At 44.3% G+C, this 24,677-nt stretch overlaps 1 protein-coding gene across 6 annotated transcripts in view; it reads left to right on the plus strand.

Annotated features, from left to right (window-relative positions):
• The window catches only part of PNPLA7 (patatin like domain 7, lysophospholipase), a 120,976-nt gene that overhangs the window by 84,858 nt on the left and 11,441 nt on the right, over positions 1–24,677 (plus strand). For all 6 annotated transcript variants that reach the window (XM_081847466.1, XM_081847461.1, XM_081847462.1 and 3 more), the window contains 3 exons: positions 3,233–3,351; positions 9,169–9,325; positions 22,011–22,127. In XM_081847466.1, coding sequence (XP_081703592.1) covers positions 3,233–3,351; positions 9,169–9,325; positions 22,011–22,127 — 393 coding nt within the window. The remainder of the gene's footprint in view (positions 1–3,232; positions 3,352–9,168; positions 9,326–22,010; positions 22,128–24,677) is intronic.

Below are 24,677 nucleotides of genomic sequence, written 5' to 3' on the forward strand. Positions count from 1 at the left end.
CAGTCCAAAAGCATGTGCTCTGTCACTGAGCTCTGAGTGCTCCCTGGGGACGCTTCCCCATATTATGTGTGTGAGAGATAAAGTTTGTGCACCTAGGTGCTTGCCTCTTTCTCCCCAGACATCTGACGAAATGTATCCTTGTGGGGGGGGGTGTTTTCTTCATTCTTCCTTCCTTCCACACCCACCCTAGGGTGGCCTTCTGTCACATCAGGCAATTGCACAGTGTGAGATGATCAGACCAAGCTTTGCACTCTTACCAGCCCGCTTTCCCCTGGCATCCTTGATGAGCTGTTTTATTTCCTGCTTAATTACTCAGAAGCAATTGACCCTCTTCTCCTGAATAACATATGTTCCCCTTTGTATGCTTGTTAGCTGGCCTGATTATAGCAGCCATCAAGTGTGTGTGTGTGTGTGTGTGTGTGTGTGTGTGTGTGTGTGTGTGTGATGACCACTTATAAATGCCATCTCCAACTCCTTGAAAGATTCCATCAACTGTATCTCTGAAAAAATTTACATATCACTTGCCATTGTACTGGAAGAAGCAAAGATCACCAGTATCGAAGCAATTATTCTTCAACATCAACTTTGTTATGTTGTTCGGATGCCTGATTATAGTCTTCCAAAGCAACTTCTCTACTCCAAACTTGAAAATGGAAAGCGTAATGCTGGTGATCAACAAGAGAGGTTTAATCTAATCTCAAGGCAAATCTAAAAAAATGTTGTATAAACACAGACAACAGAGAAACACTAGCCTGCCAGTGCTCCAATCGGAGAACGGCCTTTACCAAAGGTGTCATGGTCTTTGAAGATGCTCGAACTCAGGACCAAAGGGAGAAACGTGCTAAGAGGAAGGCACCATGATCAACTGCTGCCCGGAAACCTATGTCCCCACTGTGGAAGGATGTGTGGATCCAGAATTGGCCTCCACAGTCACTTACTGTTAAGGCCGTGTTCTTGGAAGACAATCTTACTCGGCTACGAGTGATTGCCAAAGAAGAAATGTAGGGATCAGTCTTCATGGCAAAAAATGTTGACAGTGTTATGTTCCTATGCTGTGTGTTGAGTTTAAAACCAATAAAGAAATTGCAAAATATCGGATTACTATGCAATATTTGTTCAGAGTAGATCCACTGAAATGAATTGATCCAAGATAGACATGCCTATTAATTTCAGTGGCTCTGCGGTTGAGTAGGATGATCACTAGGTCCAAACCCATGCTTTCAAGCTGATGTAGGTTCTGTCCTTTATTAACAGGTGCAAAGAGAGCACTGAGAAGAACACAGAGAAATGATTTTTGATGTGCTTAGCATGGATTTTATATGACAGATGTTAGTGATTAGGGTTATATATCCAGTGTAAGAGAATGGCAAATAGGCCAGGTGAAAAGTGCTGAATCTGCCAAGTTTAACAAGCTATATTCGCATTCAATAAAAGAGTAAAGTAATTCATTTTCAGTAAATCAGCATTATTGTATTGCTTATTTGGACAATATTACTCATGTAACTGAAAAGTGTGTGTACGTTGTGTATGTGTGTGCCGTAGACCCTGAGTGTGTGGAAGAGGGCAGGGTGAGGGGCTGGCAAGGGCAGGACAGAAAAGAGCAGTGGCCAGTGGATGACTCTGGGAAGGATCTAGTAGGCTCGGAAGGCCTCTCCCCAGGCTGGGATAGCCCAAGAAAGAGGATCCTAGGTAAGGTCTTAGTATGTGGGGGGAATTTCCCTTGCTTCATCCCATCTCCCCACCAGTCCTCTACAGTGTGAGGCACGGGCTTCATCTCTGGAGTTGCCAGAGGCTGGTTTGGGCTCATCCTCTTTGTCTGTTGCCCCACCAGCTCTACCTCTGGAGTTAGCAGAAACCATGTCTAGTCCCACCCTTCATGTGTGTGCATGCGTTTTACTCTTCCTGTCCCGTCCAGCTCTGAGGAGGCAGTAATGCATGCCAGAGGTTCCGGGTTCAATCCTCAGCGTCTCCAGGTGGGACCATGGAAAGAACCCCCTGGGTGAGACCCTGGGCAGCTGCCAGTCAATGTAGAAAATACTGGGCTAGATGGACCAATGTTCTGACTTGAGATAAGGCAGCTTCTTAGATCCCTATTTAAAACCACCTCTTTATAGTGGTACCTCGGGTTAAGTACTTAATCCATTCCGGAGGTCCGTACTTAACCTGAAACTGTTCTTAACCTGAAGCACCACTTTAGCTAATGGGGCCTCCTGCTGCTGCCGCGCCACCGGAGCATGATTTCTGTTCTTATCCTGAAGCAAATTTCTTAACCTGAAGCACTATTTCTGGGTTAGCGGAGTCTGTAACCTGAAGCGTATGTAACCTGAAGCGTATGTAACCCGAGGTACCACTGTATTCAGAACCATGAGGACTAGAATCTTACTTTATCTTTAGGCAGGGGACCACAGCTAAGTGCTTTGCATGGCAGAGTCTCAGGTTCAGTTGCCAGTGCTATCGCCCAGTTAGGTTGAGAAAGATCCTCCCCTTTCCCCTGTGGTTTGTGTGTGACTGGCAGTGACTCTCCAATTCTGGCCTAGAGGGATCCAGGGATCCATTCTGACTAAGGCTGGAATGTTCAAATGCAGTTGTGTAATGATGATGCGGGGGGGGGGGGAGTGGTCTCACTGCTGGTTTCCCTGGGGTGGGTTCATGTTAAAACTGGTATTGTGAATGATTTAGCAAACATTTCGATTGCAGCCCAAATTAACAAAAAACGACACACTTTGTGGTGTGTGTGTTTAAGTAGTTGGGCAGTTCATTGCTTAGGCTGGCATAGAATTGTATAAGGTGGTGTCAGAGGCCCAAAAAAGCACCATACATTTAAAGCATTGTGGTGCCACTTTAAATAATCATGGCTTCCCCCAATGAATCCTGGGAACTGTAGTTTGCAAACGGTGCTGAGACTTGGTAGGAGAGCCCCTATCCCCCTCACAGAGCTACAATTCCCAGGGTCCCCTGGGGAGAGGGATTGATTGTTAAATTACTCTGGGAATTGTGACTTAACACTAAATACAACTCCATGTATTTGGGGGTTCATTTTTCTTTCTTTTGACGTAAATTGATTATCTCAGTTAGTTGTGGGTTTATTTTTTTTAAGACAACAGTACATTGCAACCTGAGTCTGAAACAGTGGGGAGCTATCCTCTCCCTTTCCTCAAATATACACAAAGTTCCCTCTTCCATAAGCTTGATCTGAGATGGCCTTGACCACCTCTCTCTTTCTCACCTTCAGAAAGAACTGTACGAGAGGGTGTTTCAGAAGCTTCCGGACAGACATTCAGACTTCTCCCGGCTGGCCCGTGTCCTGACAGGGAATGCGGTCGCTTTAGTGCTTGGAGGAGGCGGAGCTCGGTAAGACTGGCCAAAGCAGTTTGAGATCCTTCTGGGGCTGGGCTACTGGGAGGCTGCCAGATCCATTGGGCCATTTTGCTTAGTGGAGGGTGCCTCTCTGGGCCCTCCAGATAACTGACTGACTGCAGCGACTGGCTAGATTTTGTGTGCCCCCCCCCCCCCGTTTTGGATCCACCTTTATAACTATAGTACCAGATATCCTGGCTCGAATTTATTGACTTAATTCATACATTTTAATTTAATTTACTATTTACAAGCAGTGCTTCCATAGAAAACATAACAAGGCAGCGTACATTCCAGGGGGTTGGACTAGATAGCTGCTGAGGGTCCTTTCAACTCTACAATTCTATGATTCTACAACATTGAATACACAGTCCCGCAATAATAAAGCCTGTAAAAGCATCACTATCATATCATTAAAGCTTGTCAATTTAAAAAAGGGAAAGTTCCCAAGGTCTATTGGAACAGTACAGTTCTTTAAAAGACGTTGAATGGAAAGCAGAGGTTTCTTCCACCATACTTCTTAGGGCAATGAGTTCTGCAGTGCAGAGCCTGCCACACTGAAGACTCTATCCCTGGGAACCACAAAAAATACCCACCAGAAGTTCTCTGTGACTGAGGTGCCGAATAAGGAATCAGATAGGCCTTTAAAGTGCCTTGGGGCCGGGTTTTTCAGGCCAGTGTGGTGTTGTGGTTAGTCTGTGGACTAGGGCTTGGAAGACCAGGGTTCAAATTGCCACTCAGCCATGAAACTCACTGGGTAACCTCGGGTCAGTCACAGTCTCTCAGCCTAAGCTACCTCACAAGCTGCTTGTGAGGATAAAAGGAGGAGGAAGGGAACCATGTGTGCCACCATGAGCTCCTTGGAGGAAAAGGTGGGATATCTGTGTTACAATTAAATAAAATAGCCCTTTGAAGATTAACACTTCAACCTTGAACCTAGCAAATCCCTCCCAGCACATCTTTATGACAGCTGATCCTAAACAATGCCTCTGTGTGCAAGCGGAGAGTTCTGTACTGGTGTGCAGGTTATTTTTGGAGAAGTCTCTTCTGGCACTGAGACATGCAAGGGCAATTCTGGGCTCCTGCGACTCCAGGAACTGCATGCCTTCCTTTTGTTCTTTGCACACCCCATTCGCCTCCCCGTGTCTTTCAGCAACTATGCCGTGTGTGGAGGTGATGTTTGCCCCTGTTATATCCTTGGTGGACCATTCAGGATCATTTAGGGCTGCTGGCTCTGGGTTGTAAATGTCATTCCCTTTTGTCCTTGGGGGAGGAGGTTGTGGCACTTGCAGAAGTGGTGTGGGGGGTGTTTGCTGATGCATCCCGCCTTAAATTGAAATGAACCTTGGAATTTTCTTGTCTCCTCTCCTTTCACATGGGTAATTAGTCCCCTGACACCTCGCTACAAGTCCCTCACTGATTGTTCCAGGGTTTGGGAGAAATGCCATAAGTATAAAATCGCCCACACATTTGTTCCAGCCCAGATGTGTATTTATACCTCCCCTCCTTTTGTTAAATGTTCTAAATATCCCACTTTTCCTTCCCTTCTGGCTTCAAGCTGATGGGAGCGGGAGAGAGAGGGAGGCAGCGTGTGTAGCTTTGTGAAATTGGGGGTGAGGGTGGCCCTGAAACCAAACCAGAATCTCAAAAAGACCTGGAAGGCTTTCCTCCCATATCTTGTTGACCATATTTCCTAGCACTCTCCACAAACTGTTTTAAGTCTCTCTCTCCCGCCTTATTTGTCTTTGGAATACCCCTGTGTGGTAGGTCACCTGCTCTCAGGGTTACTTCTATCCTTCTGCTGCTTCCTTTTCTCTGATGTTCCCTGAGGTACACAGGAAGCTGTGTTAAGCTGAATTAGGACCCCTGGTCCATCTAGTTCAGTGGTTTACACAGACCGGCAGCAGCTCTTCAGGGTTTGAGACTCAGGTCTCTTCCAGCCTTCCCTGGAGATGCCACTGGGGATTGAACCTGGGATTTTCTGAGCATATGCTCCACCACTGATATGCAGCCCTTCTCAAATTGTGTTTAATATACAGCAAGCCTGTGACATGTGGCTGTTACGTTCCAGGGATTGCACCTAAAGCCAAAATCATGTATAGAAACATATATTGTTCAATGTCAGGTCTTTTCCCGTGGACTCCCACCTGCTATTTGTTTGTTTGTTTGCCAGATGCATAAAGCTGAATGCACACAAGTTAAATGCATGTAACTTGCAGGCTTACTGTACTACTTCACTCTCTTTAAAAAATACATATATATTCCTTTGTTTCTCCCCTGTTTTCTGTATTCCCCTCCTCTATGCCATAGTAGAACAGGATTTACTGCTGGTGTGCTAGCAGTGTTTTAATGGATTTACCGCACTGGAAATGGTTAATAGAAATATTTAAATAAATAACTAATTTAGAAAGCAGTGCTGCTTCTGCATCTTCAACTGAAATAAAGACATGTAACTGTTTCTTCCCATTCCCACCATCACCACCTTGTAGCCCTGGCCTCTCTTCTCCACCCTTTCCTCTGTTATAGCTCAGATTATGCACTTCTTAGGGAAGGAAGCGTTATTTCTTTCTGTGCTTAGGTTAAGGGACGCGGGTGGTGCTGTGGTCTAAAGCACTGAGCCTCTTGGGCTTGCTGATTAAAAGGTCGGCAGTTCGAATCCCCACAATGGGGTGAGCTCCCGTTGTTTGGTCCCAGCTCCTGCCAACCTAGCAGTTTGAAAGCACGTCAAAGGTACCGCTCCGGCGGGAAGGTAAACGGCATTTCTGTGCGCTGCTCTGGTTCGCCAGAAGCGGCTTAGTCATGCTGGCCACATGACCCGGAAAAACTGTCTGTGGACAAACGTTGGCTCCCTCGGCCAGTAAAGCAAGATGAGCGCCGCCACCCCAGAGTCGTTCACGACTGGACTTAGCTGTCAGGGGTCCTTTACCTTTTTACTGCTTGTTGAAACCTCATGTCTGCCAATGGGTGTATATGCATGCTCTCTCGCTCATAACAATAAAATCTGAGGAACTTATTGAGACTTTATAATTGCTACGCTGTAGAGGTTTGCAAAGTGCTAGGTTGTGTACGCACCATACATTTAAAGCCCTACTCCGCAGGAAGAATCATAGGCACTAGTTTGTTAAGGGGGTTGGAAATTCTAAGCTCCGTGAGGGTTAAACTACATTTCCCAGGACTCTTTGAGGGGAAACTGTGTACTTTAAATGTATGGTTGGTCTGCAGCCCTTGCCCTGAAGAGGTTTCTGATTTGAAATTCAGCACAGAAGAAGGGTAGAAAAATGGAGTCCATGTAAGCAGGAGGAAGAATAATTCAGGAGGCAGCTAATTCAGTTGCACATTCTTGGGCTTAGTGACACTAGGGTGAAGGCAAATTAAACCTCCAGGCCTCTCTGCCTGACCCTTGGGACTCTTCCCAGGTCCCACATCCTTCTGGCCCTGCTTCCTATTCCATGTGTTTTTTGCCTGGCTGGGATGTATCCTTGAGACTCAGATAATGCCTCTTATCTGAATTGATGGTTGACTGAGGTAGGGGGAGTGGGTTTAGGCCACCCACTGTACAGAGGTAAATTCTGCATTCATTGCCTATTTTCTTGCTGGCTCTGCCCACCCCTGGCATGCTGGCCCCTGAAAGTTCCCCAGTCCCCAGACTGAAAATTTAAAGCACAGACTCTTGTGAAGCGGAACTGTACACCCAGCACCACATGCTGCTCTGCTTGGAGAATCATGCTCCACACACGGCCTCAGATGCAAACACTAACCCCACCCCCCATATTATTATTTTTTGGGGATGAGATGGGGGCAAATGTTTTAAAAGCCATTCCTGGACCCTGAAAGAGAGGCTGCCTGTTTCTGACAGGCACTTGGCATTCACAGTGAACTGTGGCGTTTTCCTTTCGTTTGGTTTCCTTTCTTGCTGAACCATGGCCAGCGGCACATAAGACAGGCAAAAGACAGCCTCTCCGTGGTGATTGGGGGGGGGGCTGCTTTATGTTCCCGAAACAGGCAACTTTGCCAGGCGTCTCAGGTAACAATTACCGTTGAGATACTTTCTTCTGTTCTTCCTTTCTTCTTCTTCCTTCCAGCCAGCCACTTCATGGTAATTACCTCTTTTTTCCCTTTTTGCAATTTGTCATGATAGAGAACAGAAGCAGTGCACTCTCTCTTGCTCTCTCTCGCTCTCCCCCCTTCCTTTCCCTGTCACAGTTCCCAACACATAACTGTGCTCAAATTGCAACGTTTCATGTCTGCTAAGCGAAAACAACTATCCAAGGGGGGGAGCAAGCTGGATTTTGGTGTCTATCCAACTCTACTGTTTGTGAAGCTGTGAGGGTGTGTGGTGCAGAGGGGAGCACACTGACATGGCCAAACCAGAGGTCAGCATGGGCCAGGCTAATCTTGCCAATAGGCCTGTTGGGACTACTCTAAAACTGGATGAGGAGTAATAGGGGCATGTTCAGGGCTGGTCCTTCTATGAGGCAGCTGTCTTAGGCGGAAGGGCCATAGCTAGTAGAAGAGCTGTGGCTTTGCATGGAGGAGGTCCCAGGCTCAATCCTAGGCTTCTCTAGGTAGGGCTAGGATGGACCAACTACCTGATTCACAGCTGCTGTCATTCAGTGTAGATAATACTGATCTAGATGGACCACAGAACTGACTTTGTGTAAGACAGTATCTTACTCCCTGTTTAATTCGGAGCTATGAGGATTAGAATCTTAAGAGATACGGCTGTAGTGGCAGAGCATCTGCCTTGCATGCAGAAGGTCCCAGGTTTAACCCCAGCACCTGTTGTGTATCTATCTTGGGCCTTATTGCACAAGAGCTGGGCTAAACCTGGTGTGGTGTCTCTTTTTATCTTGGACCCAGGATGGCTCAAAGCTCACCACAGTTTAGCCTTGTTGTCCATCTTCAATGTCAAGACCTAGGGAGGATAAACTGAGCATATACAGAGTGTCCCCACTCCGCACCACTGAGTTAATTGCATCCTGGGCTGGGTTTTTTGTATGCCACTGGGGCAGAGAAGTAAAGCCTAGGAATCTTGTGCTGGGTGTGGATTTCAGCTTCTGAATGTTGATCTCAGCAAATTTTATTTTATCAAAATTTCGAAGTTCTGCTCAGAGGGCTTGTGCACCTGCTGAAATCTCATAAGCCAGAGAAGTTGCTGAATAAGGGTTCTAGTGTTTATGAGAGCAGGGCTGTTGCTTTCTTGCCCTCTTTTTTTGGTTAGCAGGATAAGTCAATGCAATATTATTTTTAATTTTTATAGATTGAGATTTATTTATATACTATACACCTATGCACAACTCACAATGTGGTTTTCAAACAAAAGAGAAGAAATACCAAAAAAAGCTATAGGAGGAAAAGAATCTCACAATCTTTAAAGTAAGAACACAACAATTTATAACAAATCACTACATAGCAAATGTCAGTATCAGCGGCAACTGATCCAGCTGTCCAATCCAGCCTCCCCTAGATTGAACCCAGTCAGTATGAGCTTAGCAGGTGGGGTTCCTGAACAGAGAATAGTTTTATGCAAATCTTCACCATCTTACACAACTTATATGTGTGAGTGTTTCACATAATCTTTTTGAGGTCCTGGAGTAATGCTTTTTGTTGTGCTCAAATAGCATATATTGGGTGTCAAACTTCTTTTTTAAAGTGGATTGACCACAGGCCTAATGTTTGAAGTCCTCTCCAGCTAGAGGAGCTTTGCATTTCTTTTGAAAGCTGCCATTTTAGGTATTCTCTACAGTTGACAGGTTCCTCTATTAATGTACATTTTATCTCTCCCCCTGCTACTCCCATCTTGCATTGCTCCAGAGGATGTTCACAAGTGGGTGTCATCCGAGCGCTGAATGAAGCTGGCATCCCAGTTGACATGATTGGTGGCACCTCCATTGGCTCATTCATGGGTGCCCTGTATGCTGAAGAGCGCAGCTACACCCAAATGAGGATCAAAGCCAGACAGTGGGCAATGGTAAGTGTTTCTCAATGGCTGCATGAGACCCTAGAGAGTGTGTGTGTCCTGAGGTTTGTATGCTTGGTTTTGCTGAACCCCCAGGAGAGTAGTAAGGGAACTTTTTTCAGCCCAAGGGTTGCATTTCCTTCTCATAGCCTTTTGGGGGCCACATGCTCGTAGTGGGCAGGGCCAAAGGCAAAAGTAAGCAGACCAATAAATTGACATGATCCCTATCGTACAGCAGGCCAATGTCTACACATGCTCACACACCCCTCTGTGTTGATACATGAAATCAGTGCTCACTTTAGAACTGGCCTGAGGTACTTTACTAGAAGCCAGATTCCTCGATCAGTGTAGAAAGACAACCAGGAAAATATCCAAAGCAAAGTGAGCTCTTAAGCCTATTGTCATTAATTTGTCATAACAAAGACACAACCTCTCTAAAGGTAAAGAAAGGAGAAGCCCAGACAAAGTGTGCTCTGCCTTTTAAAGGTTTACATTTCTCATGAAATGACAAGAAATCCCACCTCACATATATCAGTGACACATAGGAAAACATCAAGGATACATCACCAATTGGGGGTGGGGGGTAGTTTACAGTAGGTCCGTCAGGTCAAAATAATAATGTGTCAATCAGGACAGTTATGGACTGCAGGTCTTACACTTTTCCAGAAAGAATTTACATGAGGCATTGACATTCAGAACAATTTCTGCAAGTTGCATTCAGAAGATATTGTGAACAATCAACAGGATCAGTACATCCTATTCATCGGTCCGTCTAGGCCAGTGGTGGTGAACCTATGGCACTCATGCCAGAGAGGGGACTCAGTGCCCTCTCTGTGGGTATGCGCGGCATCGACCCAGCAGAGCCGTAGCTTCTGTGCTGGGGGGTGGGAGGAGAGGAGGGCTCACGTGCAAGCAGGAGTGGAGGTGGGGATCTCTCAGAAGTGGAGTGGAGGCTTCGCGCTGAGAGATCCCCGTCTCCACTCCTGCTTGCACGCAAGTAGGAGTGGGAGCGGGCAGCTCAGCTAAGGAGCACTTGGCTGACTTTAGGTGCTGCAGGAACTCTCAGATGCAGCTTTCGGGCTGCCTCCACCTTCCCCAACCCCAGCAACTATTCAGCCTGGCTGCCTTCATAGGGTTGCAGGGGATCTGATGCACAGGTGGGGGCTCCTTTAAACTTCTCCCTTGAGGGGAGTGCAGTCGCGCTCAATGGAAAGTGTGAGGGAGCCTGTGCCTCCCCAGCTGAGCAGCCTGATCCCACTCCTACTTGCCTGCAAGCAGAAGCAGGCTGGGGGGGGCGGCATCCCTTGCCTGCTTGCTTGCCCCTCCAGCCCAGCCTTCTCACTCAGCGTCGGGGCTGCCAGAGCTGGAGGAGGGGGTGGTTACTGTTGTGGCAGCGGTGGAGGGACCCAGCGCTGGAGGGTGGCAGGTGCCTGCTCACTTTCCACCCGGCCCACCTTCCCTCACTAGGAAAACGGAAGTGTGGCACTCAAAACGGAAGTTATACTCAGAACAGAGCACGTTCAGCTTCTGAAAAATGTTCCAAAACCGGAACACTCATTTCTGGGTTTGAAGTGTTCAGGTTCCAAGTAGTTTGAGAACCAAGCTGTTCAAAAACTGAGGTACCACTGTATTTATTTTTCCCAATTTGAACTGTATTTGTTTTTCCCCTGGTGGTGATTTTCTTGAGTCAATATGAGAGTACCCCTAATCACTTTTTTTTTTAGAAAAAAAGCACTGAGTTATACCATAAAATTATATATCAATGGAAAGATAATGTAATGAAGAATGTAATGCAAGAACTTTTATGTTGTATTTATTACAACAGCAGTCATAAAGAAGAAACATGAAACACACAGAAAAAAATGAGATATATAGGTTATATATGGAGAAGAGTGACTAGTGGGGTGCCACAGGGTTCTGTCTTGGGCCTGGTCTTATTCAACATCTTTATCAACGACTTGGATGATGGACTCAAGGGCATCCTGATCAAATTTGCAGATGACACCAAACTGGGAGGGGTGGCTAACACCCCAGAGGACAGGATCACACTTCAAAACGACCCTGACAGATTAGAGAACTGGGCCAAAACAAACAAGATGAATTTTAACAGGGAGAAATGTAAAGTATTGCACTTGGGCAAAAAAAATGAGAGGTACAAATACAAGATGGGTGACACCTGGCTTGAGAGCAGTACATGTGAAAAGGATCTAGGAGTCTTGGTTGACCACAAACTTGACATGAGCCAACAGTGTGACGCGGCAGCTAAAAAAGCCAATGCAATTCTGGGCTGCATCAATAGGAGTATAGCATCTAGATCAAGGGAAGTAATAGTGCCACTGTATTCTGCTCTGGTCAGACCTCACCTGGAGTACTGTGTCCAGTTCTGGGCACCACAGTTCAAGAAGGACACTGACAAACTGGAACGTGTCCAGAGGAGGGCAACCAAAATGATCAAAGGCCTGGAACGATGCCTTATGAGGAACGGCTAAGGGAGCTGGGCATGTTTAGCCTGGAGAAGAGGAGGTTAAGGGGTGATATGATAGCCATGTTCAAATATATAAAAGGATGTCACATAGAGGAGGGAGAAAGGTTGTTTTCTGTTGCTCCAGAGAAGCAGACACGGAGCAATGGCTCCAAACTACAAGAAAGAAGATTCCACCTAAACATTAGGAAGAACTTCCTGACAGTAAGAGCTGTTTGACAGTGGAATTTGCTGCCAAGGAGTGTGGTGGAGTCTCCTTCTTTGGAGTTCTTTAAGCAGAGGCTTGACAACCATATGTCAGGAGTGCTCTGATGGTGTTTCCTGCTTGGCAGGGGGTTGGACTCGATGGCCCTTGTGGTCTCTTCCAACTCTATGATTCTATGATTCTATGAAATTGCCGTGTTGGAACTTTGCGATAAATAAGTGGGTTTTGGGTTGGAGTTTCGGCACTCGATCTCTAAAAGGTTCGCCAACACTGTTCTAGGCAAACGTTTCTACATATCTTATCAGTCACCTCCATCAATATCCTTTGTGTTGGAGAAACCCTGCCCAAACGCTTCCCCTGACAGGTTGCAGCCTACCTGTTATGACGGCAGCGGTTTCCCAGAATGCATGATATTTTGGAAGTTAGTTACAGTGGTACCTCGGGTTACAGATGCTTCGGGTTACAGACACTTTGTGTTACAGACTCCGCTAACCCAGAAATAGTAGCTCGGGTTAAGAATTTTGCTTCAGGATGAGAACAGAAATCACACATTAGTGGCGCAGCGGCAGTGGGAGGCCCCATTAGCTAAAGTGGTGCTTCAGGTTAAGAACAGTTTCAGGTTAAGAATGGACCTCCAGAACGAATTAAGTTCTTAACCTGAGGTACCACTGTATACAGAATAAAGCATTTACAAACCGTTTTAAACTGTATTTCATTCATTCATATATATATATATATATACATACAATTTCCTTAGTTAAACAAGCTTGATTAATTGTTTCCGGTTAAGATAGAAAGTATCCCCATCCTGCTGAGCTGCTTGTTACATTGGTGCAGTAAATTATCTTAATCTTAGAAACCAGCCTGCTCTTATGCTGAAGTGACCTCTAGGGGCGCTACGGCACAACAATTTTGGCAGCAGAGGTTTTGACAGCTTGCCCCTTTAAATTTAAAGCTCTGCCGGACGTGAGCCTTTATTGACGAGTTCTAACGGTATGTGCTTTGTGCCGTTATGCTTTGGAAGACATAAAAATACATTTATGGGCATGCATCTGTGAATTAAATGAAGTGGGGATCAGCACTCATGCCCACACTCACATATCAGTGTCATCATTCTTGCATGCCAGAGGCACAATCAAAGCTGAGGGACACATTTCAACTAGGCGAAAGCACCCAGGGAGGGTGCAGTGCAGGGCTGGGGAGAGGTATGGCCTTGGGGAAAGAGGGCGTGGCCTGAGTTCCCTCACCCCTGACTTAGATCCTTAGCTGGAAGAAGGTGACATAGTTAAAATATCTTTGTCTGTTTTCACACCCCTTTGTGGTGGAAAGCTACTGAGGCCATAAATAAGCTGGCAGAGAACGAGATGCTGGTCAGACCCGATGGGGATGGGGTTGGCAGGGCAGTTCCCCAGGAGAGCTGTTCCTTGCTGTTCATGCCGCACATCAATCGGAAAGCTTTTATGGCAGTGTCTCTTTGCCAAGCCTCATGCAGAATTATATTATTATTATTATTATTATTATTATTATTATTATTATTATTATTGTTAATTGAATTTATATACCGCCCTATACCCGGAGGCCTCTACTATCCTTTTATTGGAAGGGTGGTGGGATGTTTCGATTAAGCTTTTAGTAGTGCAAAAGCAAAGGATTGGCTTAGATATGGAGAAAGGAGAGAATAAACTAAATGAAGATAAAATAATCAAAAATCCGAGAGAGATTAGGAAGAATTTCCAGAAATTTTATGAAGACTTATAAAAGAAAAAATAGTGGATTACCTGGAACAGAACAAATTACAGAAGATTCCGAATGACAAAAAGGAACAACTAAATTCTTTAATAATGAATATTGAAGTACAAACAGTTATAAAACAAGTGAAGAGTGGGAAAGCACCAGTCCAGATTGACTTACGGCAACATATTACAAAAAATTGAGTGAACAGCTGACATTACCCTTAAGAGAAGTAATAAATAATATCTTGATGAAAGGAAAGATTCTGATGACATGGAAGGATGCATACATAACATTGATTCTAAAGCAAGATACGGATTTACTTAAAGTTAAAAGTTATAGACCAATATCGCTGTTAAACAATTATTATAAGTTATTTGCTAGTATCTTAGCAAATAGATTAAAAGAAATTTTGAAGGAGGTGATACACGAGGATCAAGCAGGCTTTTTTCCTGGTCAACAGATGAAAGATAACGTAAGAAATATAATTGGTATAGTAGAATATCTGGAGACCAGGAATGATAAGCAAGCTGCTTTAATGTTTATTGATGCTGAAAAAGCGTTTGATAATATCTCTTGGTATTTTATGAAGAAAAATTTGGAATTAATGGACATGGGGCAATCTTTCCTTAGAGGAATAGAAGCTAGATATTCAGAACACAAGGCAAGATTAATAATTAATAATGTTTTAAGTGAAAATTTTGAAATAACAAAAGGAATAAGACAGGGATGCCCGTTATCACCCTTATTATATATAACGGTCCTAGAGGTCCTGGCAAAGAACTTAAAAGTAAATGAAAGTGTAAAAGGAAATAGAGTTGGTTCCAGAGAATATAAATTAAAAGCCTTTGCTGATGAACTTGTATTAACATTAGAACCCTTATCCAGTGTACCGGAAGCACTGGAGAGGATGGAAGAATTTGGGCAATTAGCTGGTTTTAGACTTAACAAAGCCAAAATGAAAATGTTAGTTAAAAATTTAGAAAGAGATAGGACAGAAGAGTTGCAACACAAGACTGAAATATTGATTGTTAAAAAGGTGAAATATTTGGGAATACGGTTAACTGCAAAAAATATTAATTTGTATAAGAATAATTACATACCTGTTTGGTATGGAGTGAAAAGAGATTTAGAAGTGTGGGGAAGGATGAAACTATCCCTTTGGGGAAGAATATCGGTTGTAAAGATGAATGTGTTACCTAAAATTTTGTTTTTATTTCAAACAATCCCAGTGATCAACGGGGTAGGACAATTAAGGGAGTGGCAAAAAATATTATCAAAGTTTATCTGGCAAGGGAAGAAATGAAGAATTAAATATAAATTATATAAAGGAAAGAGGCGGATTCTCCTTGCCAGACCTGAAGATATATTATGAAGCGTCCTGCCTATGCTGGTTGAGAGATTGAATTTTATAACAGAATATAGATTTGTTAGCTTTAGAATGATAGGATAACAGATATGGTTGGCATGCTTATTTATGGTATGATAAAGTTAAAGTACATAGAGGATTCCTGAACCACACAATAAGAAAATCAGTTTATGAGGTATGGAATAGATATAAAAGCTTGTTGGAACGGAAAACTCCTTGGTGGCTCTCACCATTAGAAGCAATATCAGTAAAGTAAAGAGATTAAATATGAAAGGAAAGTGGGCCACATATAGTGATTTATTGATAGAAGTAGACAATAAGCTAAAATTAAGAATATTTGATGAAATAAAAGATTTAATGACAGATTGGTTGCAATATCACCAGGTAAATGATGTGTTTAATGAGGATAAAAATAATATGGGCTTTGAAACTATAAGATCCGAGCTGGAAACAGAGTTGCTGGATGATTGTCGAAAATGTATAAATTATTGACTATCAGAGATCGCAAAGAAAGGAATATATGATAACAACAAGAAGACGAAGAAAGTAATAAAGAGACTATTTGGACAGATCTGGATAGAACTGTTTGATAAAAGCAGGAACAGAAGTGATGTTTTGATCCTCGTTCAGAGCTTTTAAATAAATTTAAAAATTTGGCTGTATAATTTGGAATTATGATTTGGAAATAATGTGATTGGATTGGCCTGCTAATAAAAATTATGTTTTTTAAAAAAGAAAATGTATAAATTATTATTAGAATGGCATACTAAAGATGAAGAAGTTAAAGTGATTATGATACAATGCGCTAAAGATTTTGGTTATATAGTAGTACCTCGGGTTAAGAACTTAATTTGTTCTGGAGGTCTGTTCTTAACCTGAAACTGTTCTTAACCTGAAGCACCACTTTAGCCGCCACGTGATTTTTGTTCTCATCCTGAAGCAAAGTTCTTAACCTGAGGTACTATTTCTGGGTTAGCGGAGTCTGTAACACAAAGCGTCTGTAACCTGAAGCATCAGATTCAGTGTACCCCAAGGTACCACTGTAATATTTAATTAGAATGATGGGAAAGGTTATGGAATGAAGGAATTAAATTTACTGCCTGTAGTGCATTAAAAGAGAATGTGTTGAAAATGATGTATAGATGGTATTTGACACCAACTAAGCTTTCTAAAATGTATAAAACAAAAAATAAGGAATGTTGGGAATGTAAAGAAAAGGAAGGGAATTTCTATCATATGTGGTGGACATGTAGTAAGGTGAAAGCTTTCTGGGAAATGTATATAAAGAGTTAAAGAAAATGTATAAAAATACATTTGTTAAAAAATCAGAAGCATTCTTATAGGGTACAGTAGGCAAGGAAATTCCAAAAAAAGATCAAAAATTGTTTATGCATGCAACAACGGCAGCAAGAACTCTTTTAGCCCCAAAATGGAAATGACAAGAAATACCAATGTTAGAAGAGTGGCAGATGAAGATGATGGAATATGCAGAATTGGCAAAGCTGCCCGGGAAAATCCGAAACCAGTGTGATCAAGCTTTCCAAAAAGACTGGAGTAAATTTATACAATATTTGAAGGACAATTGTAAACAATTAACAACACTAGTAGGGCTGATATAAAAAGACTTGTAATAACAATGATTATTACCTTTTTAAATTTATTTAGAATTTCTGATAATTGGAATAAGTGAAATGTAAATAGGAAGAGGTACAAATGCTATGTCTTAGAAATTTATTATGAAAACCATGAGGCGGGAGGGAGGGAATTCGATTAGCTGATATGAGCAAATAGTAAGGATAATAAATAAGGATGTATTTAAATATTATAAAATGGACGCTTAATAAAATATTACAAAAGGAAAATAACCTAAATGGGGCACCAAAAAGTTGTTATATCCAAGTGGTGATGGTTGGTGTCCATTGGGATTGGTAGGGCAGAAGGCAGGGAGCCCAAGATAGGTGGTGCCAGAGAGCCACCGACTGGCAGAGCCATTCTAGTTTTAGTCTAGCCCCATTTGGAGGCCACCACATTAGGGAAGGAAGGCTGGGCTTACGTCTTGTCCACATCTGTTTGTTTTCTTCTTTTTGTGACGTTTCTTATAACTTTCTCTTCTCTTTCTCATTCCACATGCTGTCATTTTGTGGGTAGGAGTGATTGACAGAGGTAATTCTTTATGTCTAGTAGTTTTTATTTTTCTTAAAAGAAAACTCTTGGTGAACAGGAGTTCCAAGAAAAAAAGGGGGGTTGCTGAGAACAAGCTCTGTGTGGGGGATTTTTTGGTTTCTCAGCACCACCAGTCTTTGCTGCCAAAATTAAGAGGTTTCATACAAGGAACCTACGTCTGATAGCTCCGAACTGGGAGTGTTGCTTTTCCAGCAAGCATATGCTTTGTGTCTGGCTCCATTGAGCATCCAGTTGCGCTATGTCTTCCTGTCACTTAGAAGCATTTCCCCTTTGATTTATCTAGTGAGAGAGGATTAGTTTCTAGGGGATTTCCAAGAGAGACTGTCAGGCCTGCCTTAAATGAGAGGGGAAAGAGAGAGATCTGCACCACTCTCTCCTCCAGAGTATTATTTTATTCTATTTTATTCAGTTCTATTCTATTCCATTCATCACCTCTGTATCTTGATTAATCAGACTGGAGCATCTCTAGCCCAAAAGTTAAATGATTTGGGGACCAATGGGGAGCCAGAGAACAACTTCCTGGTTTCCATTTAATTATTATTTTTTGTCCAAAGAGATGGAGAGAGGCAGGGGAACAGAACTCAAATGTTTCTGGTGAATTGCCAGTGACAGGATCTTCCTCCTTCACTTCTGACCATTTCCCATCTTCTAATATTGATGTAGCGAGGAAGGGGGGGGGGCACCCAAGCCCTTCCTACTTCTGCTTTGCTTTAGAACTTTCTGCATCTGATATAAAGGAGCTCCAATGAGCAACTCTTCCCCTCCCCCAGCAATAACTTTCAGGTGTACAAAGCGGGAGAGGCTAGGATGGTCCCAAGTTGGCCATCCCTGGTGTAGTTGTCGCTAGATTTAGTTTTCATTAGGAAAACCTTTTCCAGTGCAAAAAGGGTTTTTTCCCCGGTAAGTGGTAAGTTCTACAAAAGACATCCGCCTCCCAAAAATCCTTATCTTTTTGGCACTGTTTCACCCTTCCTAGCAGCTGTGGTTTGGTTTTGTTTTATAAAAGATGGTTCTTGCTGGCTACTTTATTCAGCGTATCAAAAACCACAGAGTTGGCACAGTGACATCAGCCAACAGGTTTGCAGCACCATTTCAAAGCCAAATCTCAGTGACGACAGTGCTTTCTAACCCGTACGCTGAATGGGTAAACCTTTCCATCACACCAAAACAGTTGACCACACAATGAGGGGAGTGAAAAATCTTGATGAAATGTGTCCATTCATTTTGTCTCTGCCTTAGAGAGAGGACTGAGGCACCCCAGCAGGTTTCTTTGTTTCTGCCTTTAATTTAATTTAAATTAAATTTTAAAAGAAATAACCCGATGTATCTTACACAAGGGAATCGGTCCCAAGAGACCTTTAGAGGGGCATTGTTCTCTGCTTCTACTTATTGATTTGCTTGCTAGGCACACTTTGGCCCAGTAGCTGAATGAACAACAGCAACTCTCCCTGTTCGCAAAACTGGAAACTGACCAGCATGTCATGCATTGCAGAAGCTTTTCTGTACCCACCTGAGCAGGCGATGCAAACTACGTGACAGGAGCAGGGCCCAAAGGGAGCCAGTTCCTGACTTTATTTTGGGTGCTGGATTCTTATTTTTTGGCACATAGCACTCCTAAGACTGCTGTGGAGGTTTGGCTGCAGAACAGGGGCTGCCAGCCAGAGAACAGCCTGGCCCTCAGGTCTCCACACTCTCTTGTCTTTGCTAAATAGCTCCCACCTGTTGCCCCATTGCTAAAACTGCCATGAGAAATGACTGCAGGTCGAAAAGGCTTTTAGATATTTTTAGAAGTGCTTCCTCCCTGCCCTCCCCCTGCCCACTTGTGAAAGAGCAGCACAAACCAGGTTGACGGGATTACTGAATAACAAATGGAAGGGCCATTTCTGACGCTTTTCCAGGCAACGTCTGTCATCTGGGTTTCATTTGTCAAGCCTTGAGTGCTCAGGGCTCAGGAACAAAAAACACAGTGGTTGGATAAGCTGAGCTGAAGCACTCACTAAGCCCCCAGGGGACAGAAGCTCTGTACATGTGGATTTGTTCCAGTTGCAGAACTGGACTTAAAACTCAGCTGGTTCAGAGGAAAGAGGACCCTTCTTTTCTGCCTCAATGGGTTCACTCCCGGGAGTGACAACTCCAGTTTTCTTGAGGGGGTGCTGTGTTTTCCCAGCTACTAGTTAGAGGGCCAGAAAAGATCCAGTCCACCCCCTTGTGAATCGCCCAGCATTATATAGTAAATCTGGCATCCCCTGTCAGCATGGTATGGAACATAAGCACTTAGAAGGAGGAGCATTCTTTGCAAAAGATGCCCCTCAAGAGTTGCATCAGTAATAAGATTTTTTCCTTTCTAAATTTCACATGAAGCAGCAATGCGAACACACACACACACACACACACACACACACACACACACACACACGTGAAATGCACAGAGGGTCTCCTTGCTGTTTTTCCCCTTACAAGTGAAACTGAGTGTATGGGGAAGGGTTTTGTAATTCAGAGACTGAGCATCTGCTTTGCATGCAGGAATGCCTCAGGTTTTCCAGGTAGGGCTGCAAATGTCCCCTGCCCTGAAACTCTGGAGAACTGCTGGTGGTGGTCAGAAAATACTGATCTAGATGTACCCAATGGTCTGACTCACTATAAGGCAGCTTCCTATGCAGCGGTGGCACGCATGCCCTGCACCCAGAGGTGGGGCCAGCTGCCCGCAGGGTGGGGCAAGCCAGGGCAGGATGCTCCACGGGGCCTCCAAGGAATCTGCCTGCCTCCTCCCACTCAGCTGCCCTACAGCTGAGGGGGAGGCGGCGGGCGGACCGTTTGGGGCAGCACAGAGCCTGCGGGCGCCCAAGCCATCATGTCACTCCCAGGAGAGAGGCATGGCTCGGGCACGCTGCAGGCCCCGTGGTGAGTGCCACCTGGCATTTTGTCAACCCCCCTCAGTGGTGGCACCCGGGGAGTTCCAACCCCCACCGCACCCCCTTCCTCCGCCCCTAAATCTGCTGTGCTAGCTGGGAGCCAGATACCATGATCCTGGGGAACAAGGCCAGGATCTACCCTGCAAGCCATCATTTGTTGGAAGATTCAGGACAGATAAAATAAAATTCCTATTTTTTCACGCAACATATAGTTAAACTATAGAACTTGCTCCAGCAGGAAGCCATGATGGCCACCTACTTGGAGGGCTTTAAAAGAGGATTGGACAAATTCATGGAGGAAAAGTCTATCAATGGCTACTAGGTATGACGGCATGTTTGGCCTCCCATCAGTGGGGAATGTTGCTGTTGTGCACAGGTGCTGCTTGTGGGCTTCTCATTAAAGCATCTAGACCAGGGGTTAGTAACCTTTTTCAGCAGGGGGCCGGACCACCATCCCTCAGACCATGTGGTGGGCCGGACTATATTTTTTTGGGGGGGGGGGAAATGAACGAATTCCTATGCCCCACAAATAACCCAGAGGTGCATTTTAAATAAAAGGACACATTATACTCATGTAAAAACATGCTGATTCCCGGACCATCTGCGAGCCGGATTTAGTAGGTGACTGGGCCAAATCCGGTCCCCGGGCCTTAGTTTGCCTATCCCTAATCTAGACATCTATGGTTGGCCACTGTGAGAACAGGATGCTGAACTAGATGGGTCATTGGCCTGATTCACCAGGGCTCTTCTTATGTTCTTATGTTTGGTGGCTGTCCAGAGTGGGGTCTGTCCCATCCTCTTAACTGTATGCATCACATATGCTCTCTATCTATGAACTCTATATTAAATGTGTTTGGGAGTGGGGAGAGGGGTTATTGGTTTGTTCTTGTTTTTATTATGTATTTTGTGTTTCTATATTGTATTTTTTTGCTGCGAACCACCTTGAGATCTATAAATGAAGAGCGGAATACAAATAATAAAAAGTAAACAAACTATAACCCTTCCCTTATCTGATGTGGGGAGATAAATAGTGTTCCCCAAAGGGGTGTGTGGCTGTAGATGCTGCAATTCCACCTCCCAGCTGCTCAAACTATCCTTGGTGTAACAAACCTGAGACGAACCACTTAGCAAGCCCTTTCCTCTTTCTCATATATCTGGGGGAAGGGCCATAGCTCAGTGGTAGAGCATCTGTCTTGCATGCAGAAAGTCCCAGGTTCAATCCCTGCTGGCATCCCCAGATATAGGGTTAACAGAGATGCCTGCTTGAAATCCTGGAAAACCGCTGCCAGTCAGTGCAGACAGTACTGAGCTAGATGGACCATTGGGGTAACTCAGTATAATAGAGCTTCCTATGTTCCTTTCTCTCCCTTGACTATTACATTTGTTTTGTTTCATAGATTGCTTTTAATATTGTTTAAGACCTGGAGTTCTAAAACAGTCTGCCAGAGAAGCTTGGGTTCTTTGGGGAAACTTTCACAGTGTCTCCGATGAAAAATATCTGTAACAGAGAGCAAATTTCTCCAGACTGTATCAGCTTGCCAGGCATGCAAGGGGTGATGGTGGTTGAGTGTATTCTGGGTGCACTAGGTTCACACACGGGGGTATTCAGATGTCATAGGCTGCCCCTCTAACAGCATGGATGCTCTGAAATATGTCCCAGAATCCTCTGTAGACTCATCAGTGCCTCGTGATTCTGTTAGGGTAGAAAGTTTCAAACTCTTTGCACTTCATTAGTTTAGGTGGAGGGGATTTTATCTCAGCTGGGTTTTTGGTGTTCTTTCTCAATATAAAAGGTAGCCTTGACTTCTCTTTAGAACATGAATTCGGTGTTCCGGACGATCCTGGACTTGACATACCCAATCACCTCCATGTTCTCCGGAGCCTCCTTCAATAATGGCGTCTGTAACATCTTCAAAGACAAGCAGATCGAAGTAAGTGACGTGTGCTGCAAGCATGGCAAATGGTGGTGGCCAACCAGAGTGTGAACAGAAGACTGCAACAGGCTTACGAGGTTGGGTTGGCATCTCCCAGTAAGCTATTGTACAAGGGAAGGAGCCATCGCTCAGTGGTAGTGCATCAGCTTTGCATGCAGCAGGTAGTGCATCAGCTTTGCATTCCAGGTTTAATCCCCAATGGCATCTCCAGGTATGACTAAAAGAGACTCCCTCTCTTAAACCTCGGAGTGCTGCTGCTGGTCAGGGTAAATGATACTGAGCTAGATGAACAAATAGACTGACTTAGCATAAGACAACCAGCCTCTGATTAATCCAGCTCACTTTCCAACCAATCATGGGAGTTGGGTGCTGTTCTGAACCGCAAGCCTGTGCGGGTGGTGTGATGCAGGGATACCAAAGAAGGATGCCAAAATGGCCAGTTCTGGTGCTTTATTAAAGAAGGGTGGAAACTTACAAAGCCCCACTGCTGTTTCATACGCGGATTGGTCACTGCATCAGTGAAATGCCATCTTGACATGTCTGCAAAGTGCTAATATGTTAAGCATTACTTATACAAAAGACAGAATATGTCAGTTTAGCCAGAATCTTCCATCAGTCCTGCTGATGTAGGCAAATGTGGCAAGTATCCAAGTCTCACAGCTAGCTCCCCCCCCCCCGGCCACGAACCAAGCTTCCGAAGCCCACAGATAAGCATGGCATCAAAGCAAGCCTATTAGTGTTTATCAAAGCAAGTAATGTGAGCTAATCCTTGGAACAACTACCAATTATTTTCAGGATTATCCTGACTACCAATATGGTGTTTGCAGGGCTTCTGGAACATTTTCACCTTTGATTCTACACAGATGCTTACTAGTGAAAAAGCCCACCACTGTGGCAATAACCGTCCCACCTGTGATGGAAGTTGTAGACCCAACAGCATCTATGGAGCTGATGTTGGACAAGTTTGTTTTAGAACCACAGAACCAAGTGGCTGCTTTAGCCTCTTTCAACAACACAATATGATAACAACACATATTTCATGCACTGCAGCTGATCCCCTCTCTGAGCTGCCCCCCCCATATTTTATCATTTATTTATTTATTTGTTTGTTATTGCATTTATATCCCATCTTCTCCAAAGAGCTCAAGATGGCACACATGTTTCTTCCCCTCCTCATTTAATCCCCAGAACAACCCTGAAGAGTAGGTTAGGCTGAGAGGGAGTGACTGGGCCAAGGTCACTCAGTGAACTTCATGGCTGAGTGGGAATTTGGACCCTGGTTTCCCAGGCCCTGTTCCAGCACTCTAGCCAATATGCCACACTTGTCATCATCATGATCATCATCACCATCATCATCATCACCATCCATTCCCTCTTTGACTTTTTACCCAAGAAAGCCCTGTTTCACCCCTGCCTTTAGAAGCTTTCCCTACCAAGCAAGCAACACTCATCAGCTTGTTGCAGACCAGTCATTGTTTCCATGAGGGTGGGGGGTGGGAGGAAGAGATGACACTTGAGCCCTTGTTAAACTCATGGGTTTAATCCACTTTATGTTGGAGTTGTTGCCTTTGCAGCAAGCTGGGTAGTAAGTAAACTACACTTTGTGTGGTTATCAATGTAAGCACATGCAACTCAGATGTGTATGCAGGGATGGGGAGGAGACACACCACTTCTGCCTTACGGCTGCTGTTGCAAATGTGCCCTGCAGGAGCATCTGTGGTGTTTGAAACATGCCCACAGATAGTATCCTCCATTTCCGACTTTTTTTTTTTTCTGCTACAGATTATGTAGCCACTGCCAGTGCTTAATCAGCCCAGCTTTGAATTTCTTGATCCTCTCTATAGCTGTAAGGAAGAATCCTTATAATATATTGGTGTGTGGTCTTGGAAGGGGGCTAAAGTTCATCATGCAGGGATGGATTTAAGTTGTTCCAACCCAGATTGTGCCTCTGTGTGCACACTAATCCAGCTCTGTACTGATGTTCCTTTATATATGTCCTCCCCCTCCCCCTGCCCCAATTGGCTCTTGCTTAAGGAGATTTTGAGCAGTCAGCATGCGCATTCCCACTGCTTCTCCATCCAAGTTTATTTCAGGATCACATTTTAAGTCCATCTCCTCTTGTCAAGGATGCTTTCCTGTGGCTTCCAGTTCTCAGTTGTTTATCTTTTGCAAAGATAAATGTTGCTTCTCAGAGTCCCATTCAGAAATGCCAGGAAATGTCAAGAGGATTGCTTTAATAATCCTCCCTCTATTTCTATTTCTATTGTTTATGTGTGAGTACCAAAGTGAACATAGCCGAAACTGCTCCACCCATGTGCAAGAGGGGAAGGCTCAGCAAGGGCCCAAGATTCACAGATACAACAAAATCTGGTGGGTGGGTTGGGGACAAAAAAACAGCAACCCAATGAAGCCTAAGTGTGCTCAGCGGCTACAGAATGCTGACTGACAGAAGGGTGGTGGAAAACATGGGGGATGGAATAGAGTATCCTAGAGGAGATCATAGTTGGCTGCTGGAGCCCTTGGCAAGAACGCTCCACACTGTTTTTT

This window comes from Podarcis erhardii (genome assembly GCF_964252035.2).
Source record: "Podarcis erhardii genome assembly, chromosome: Z".
NCBI lineage: Eukaryota > Metazoa > Chordata > Lepidosauria > Squamata > Lacertidae > Podarcis > Podarcis erhardii.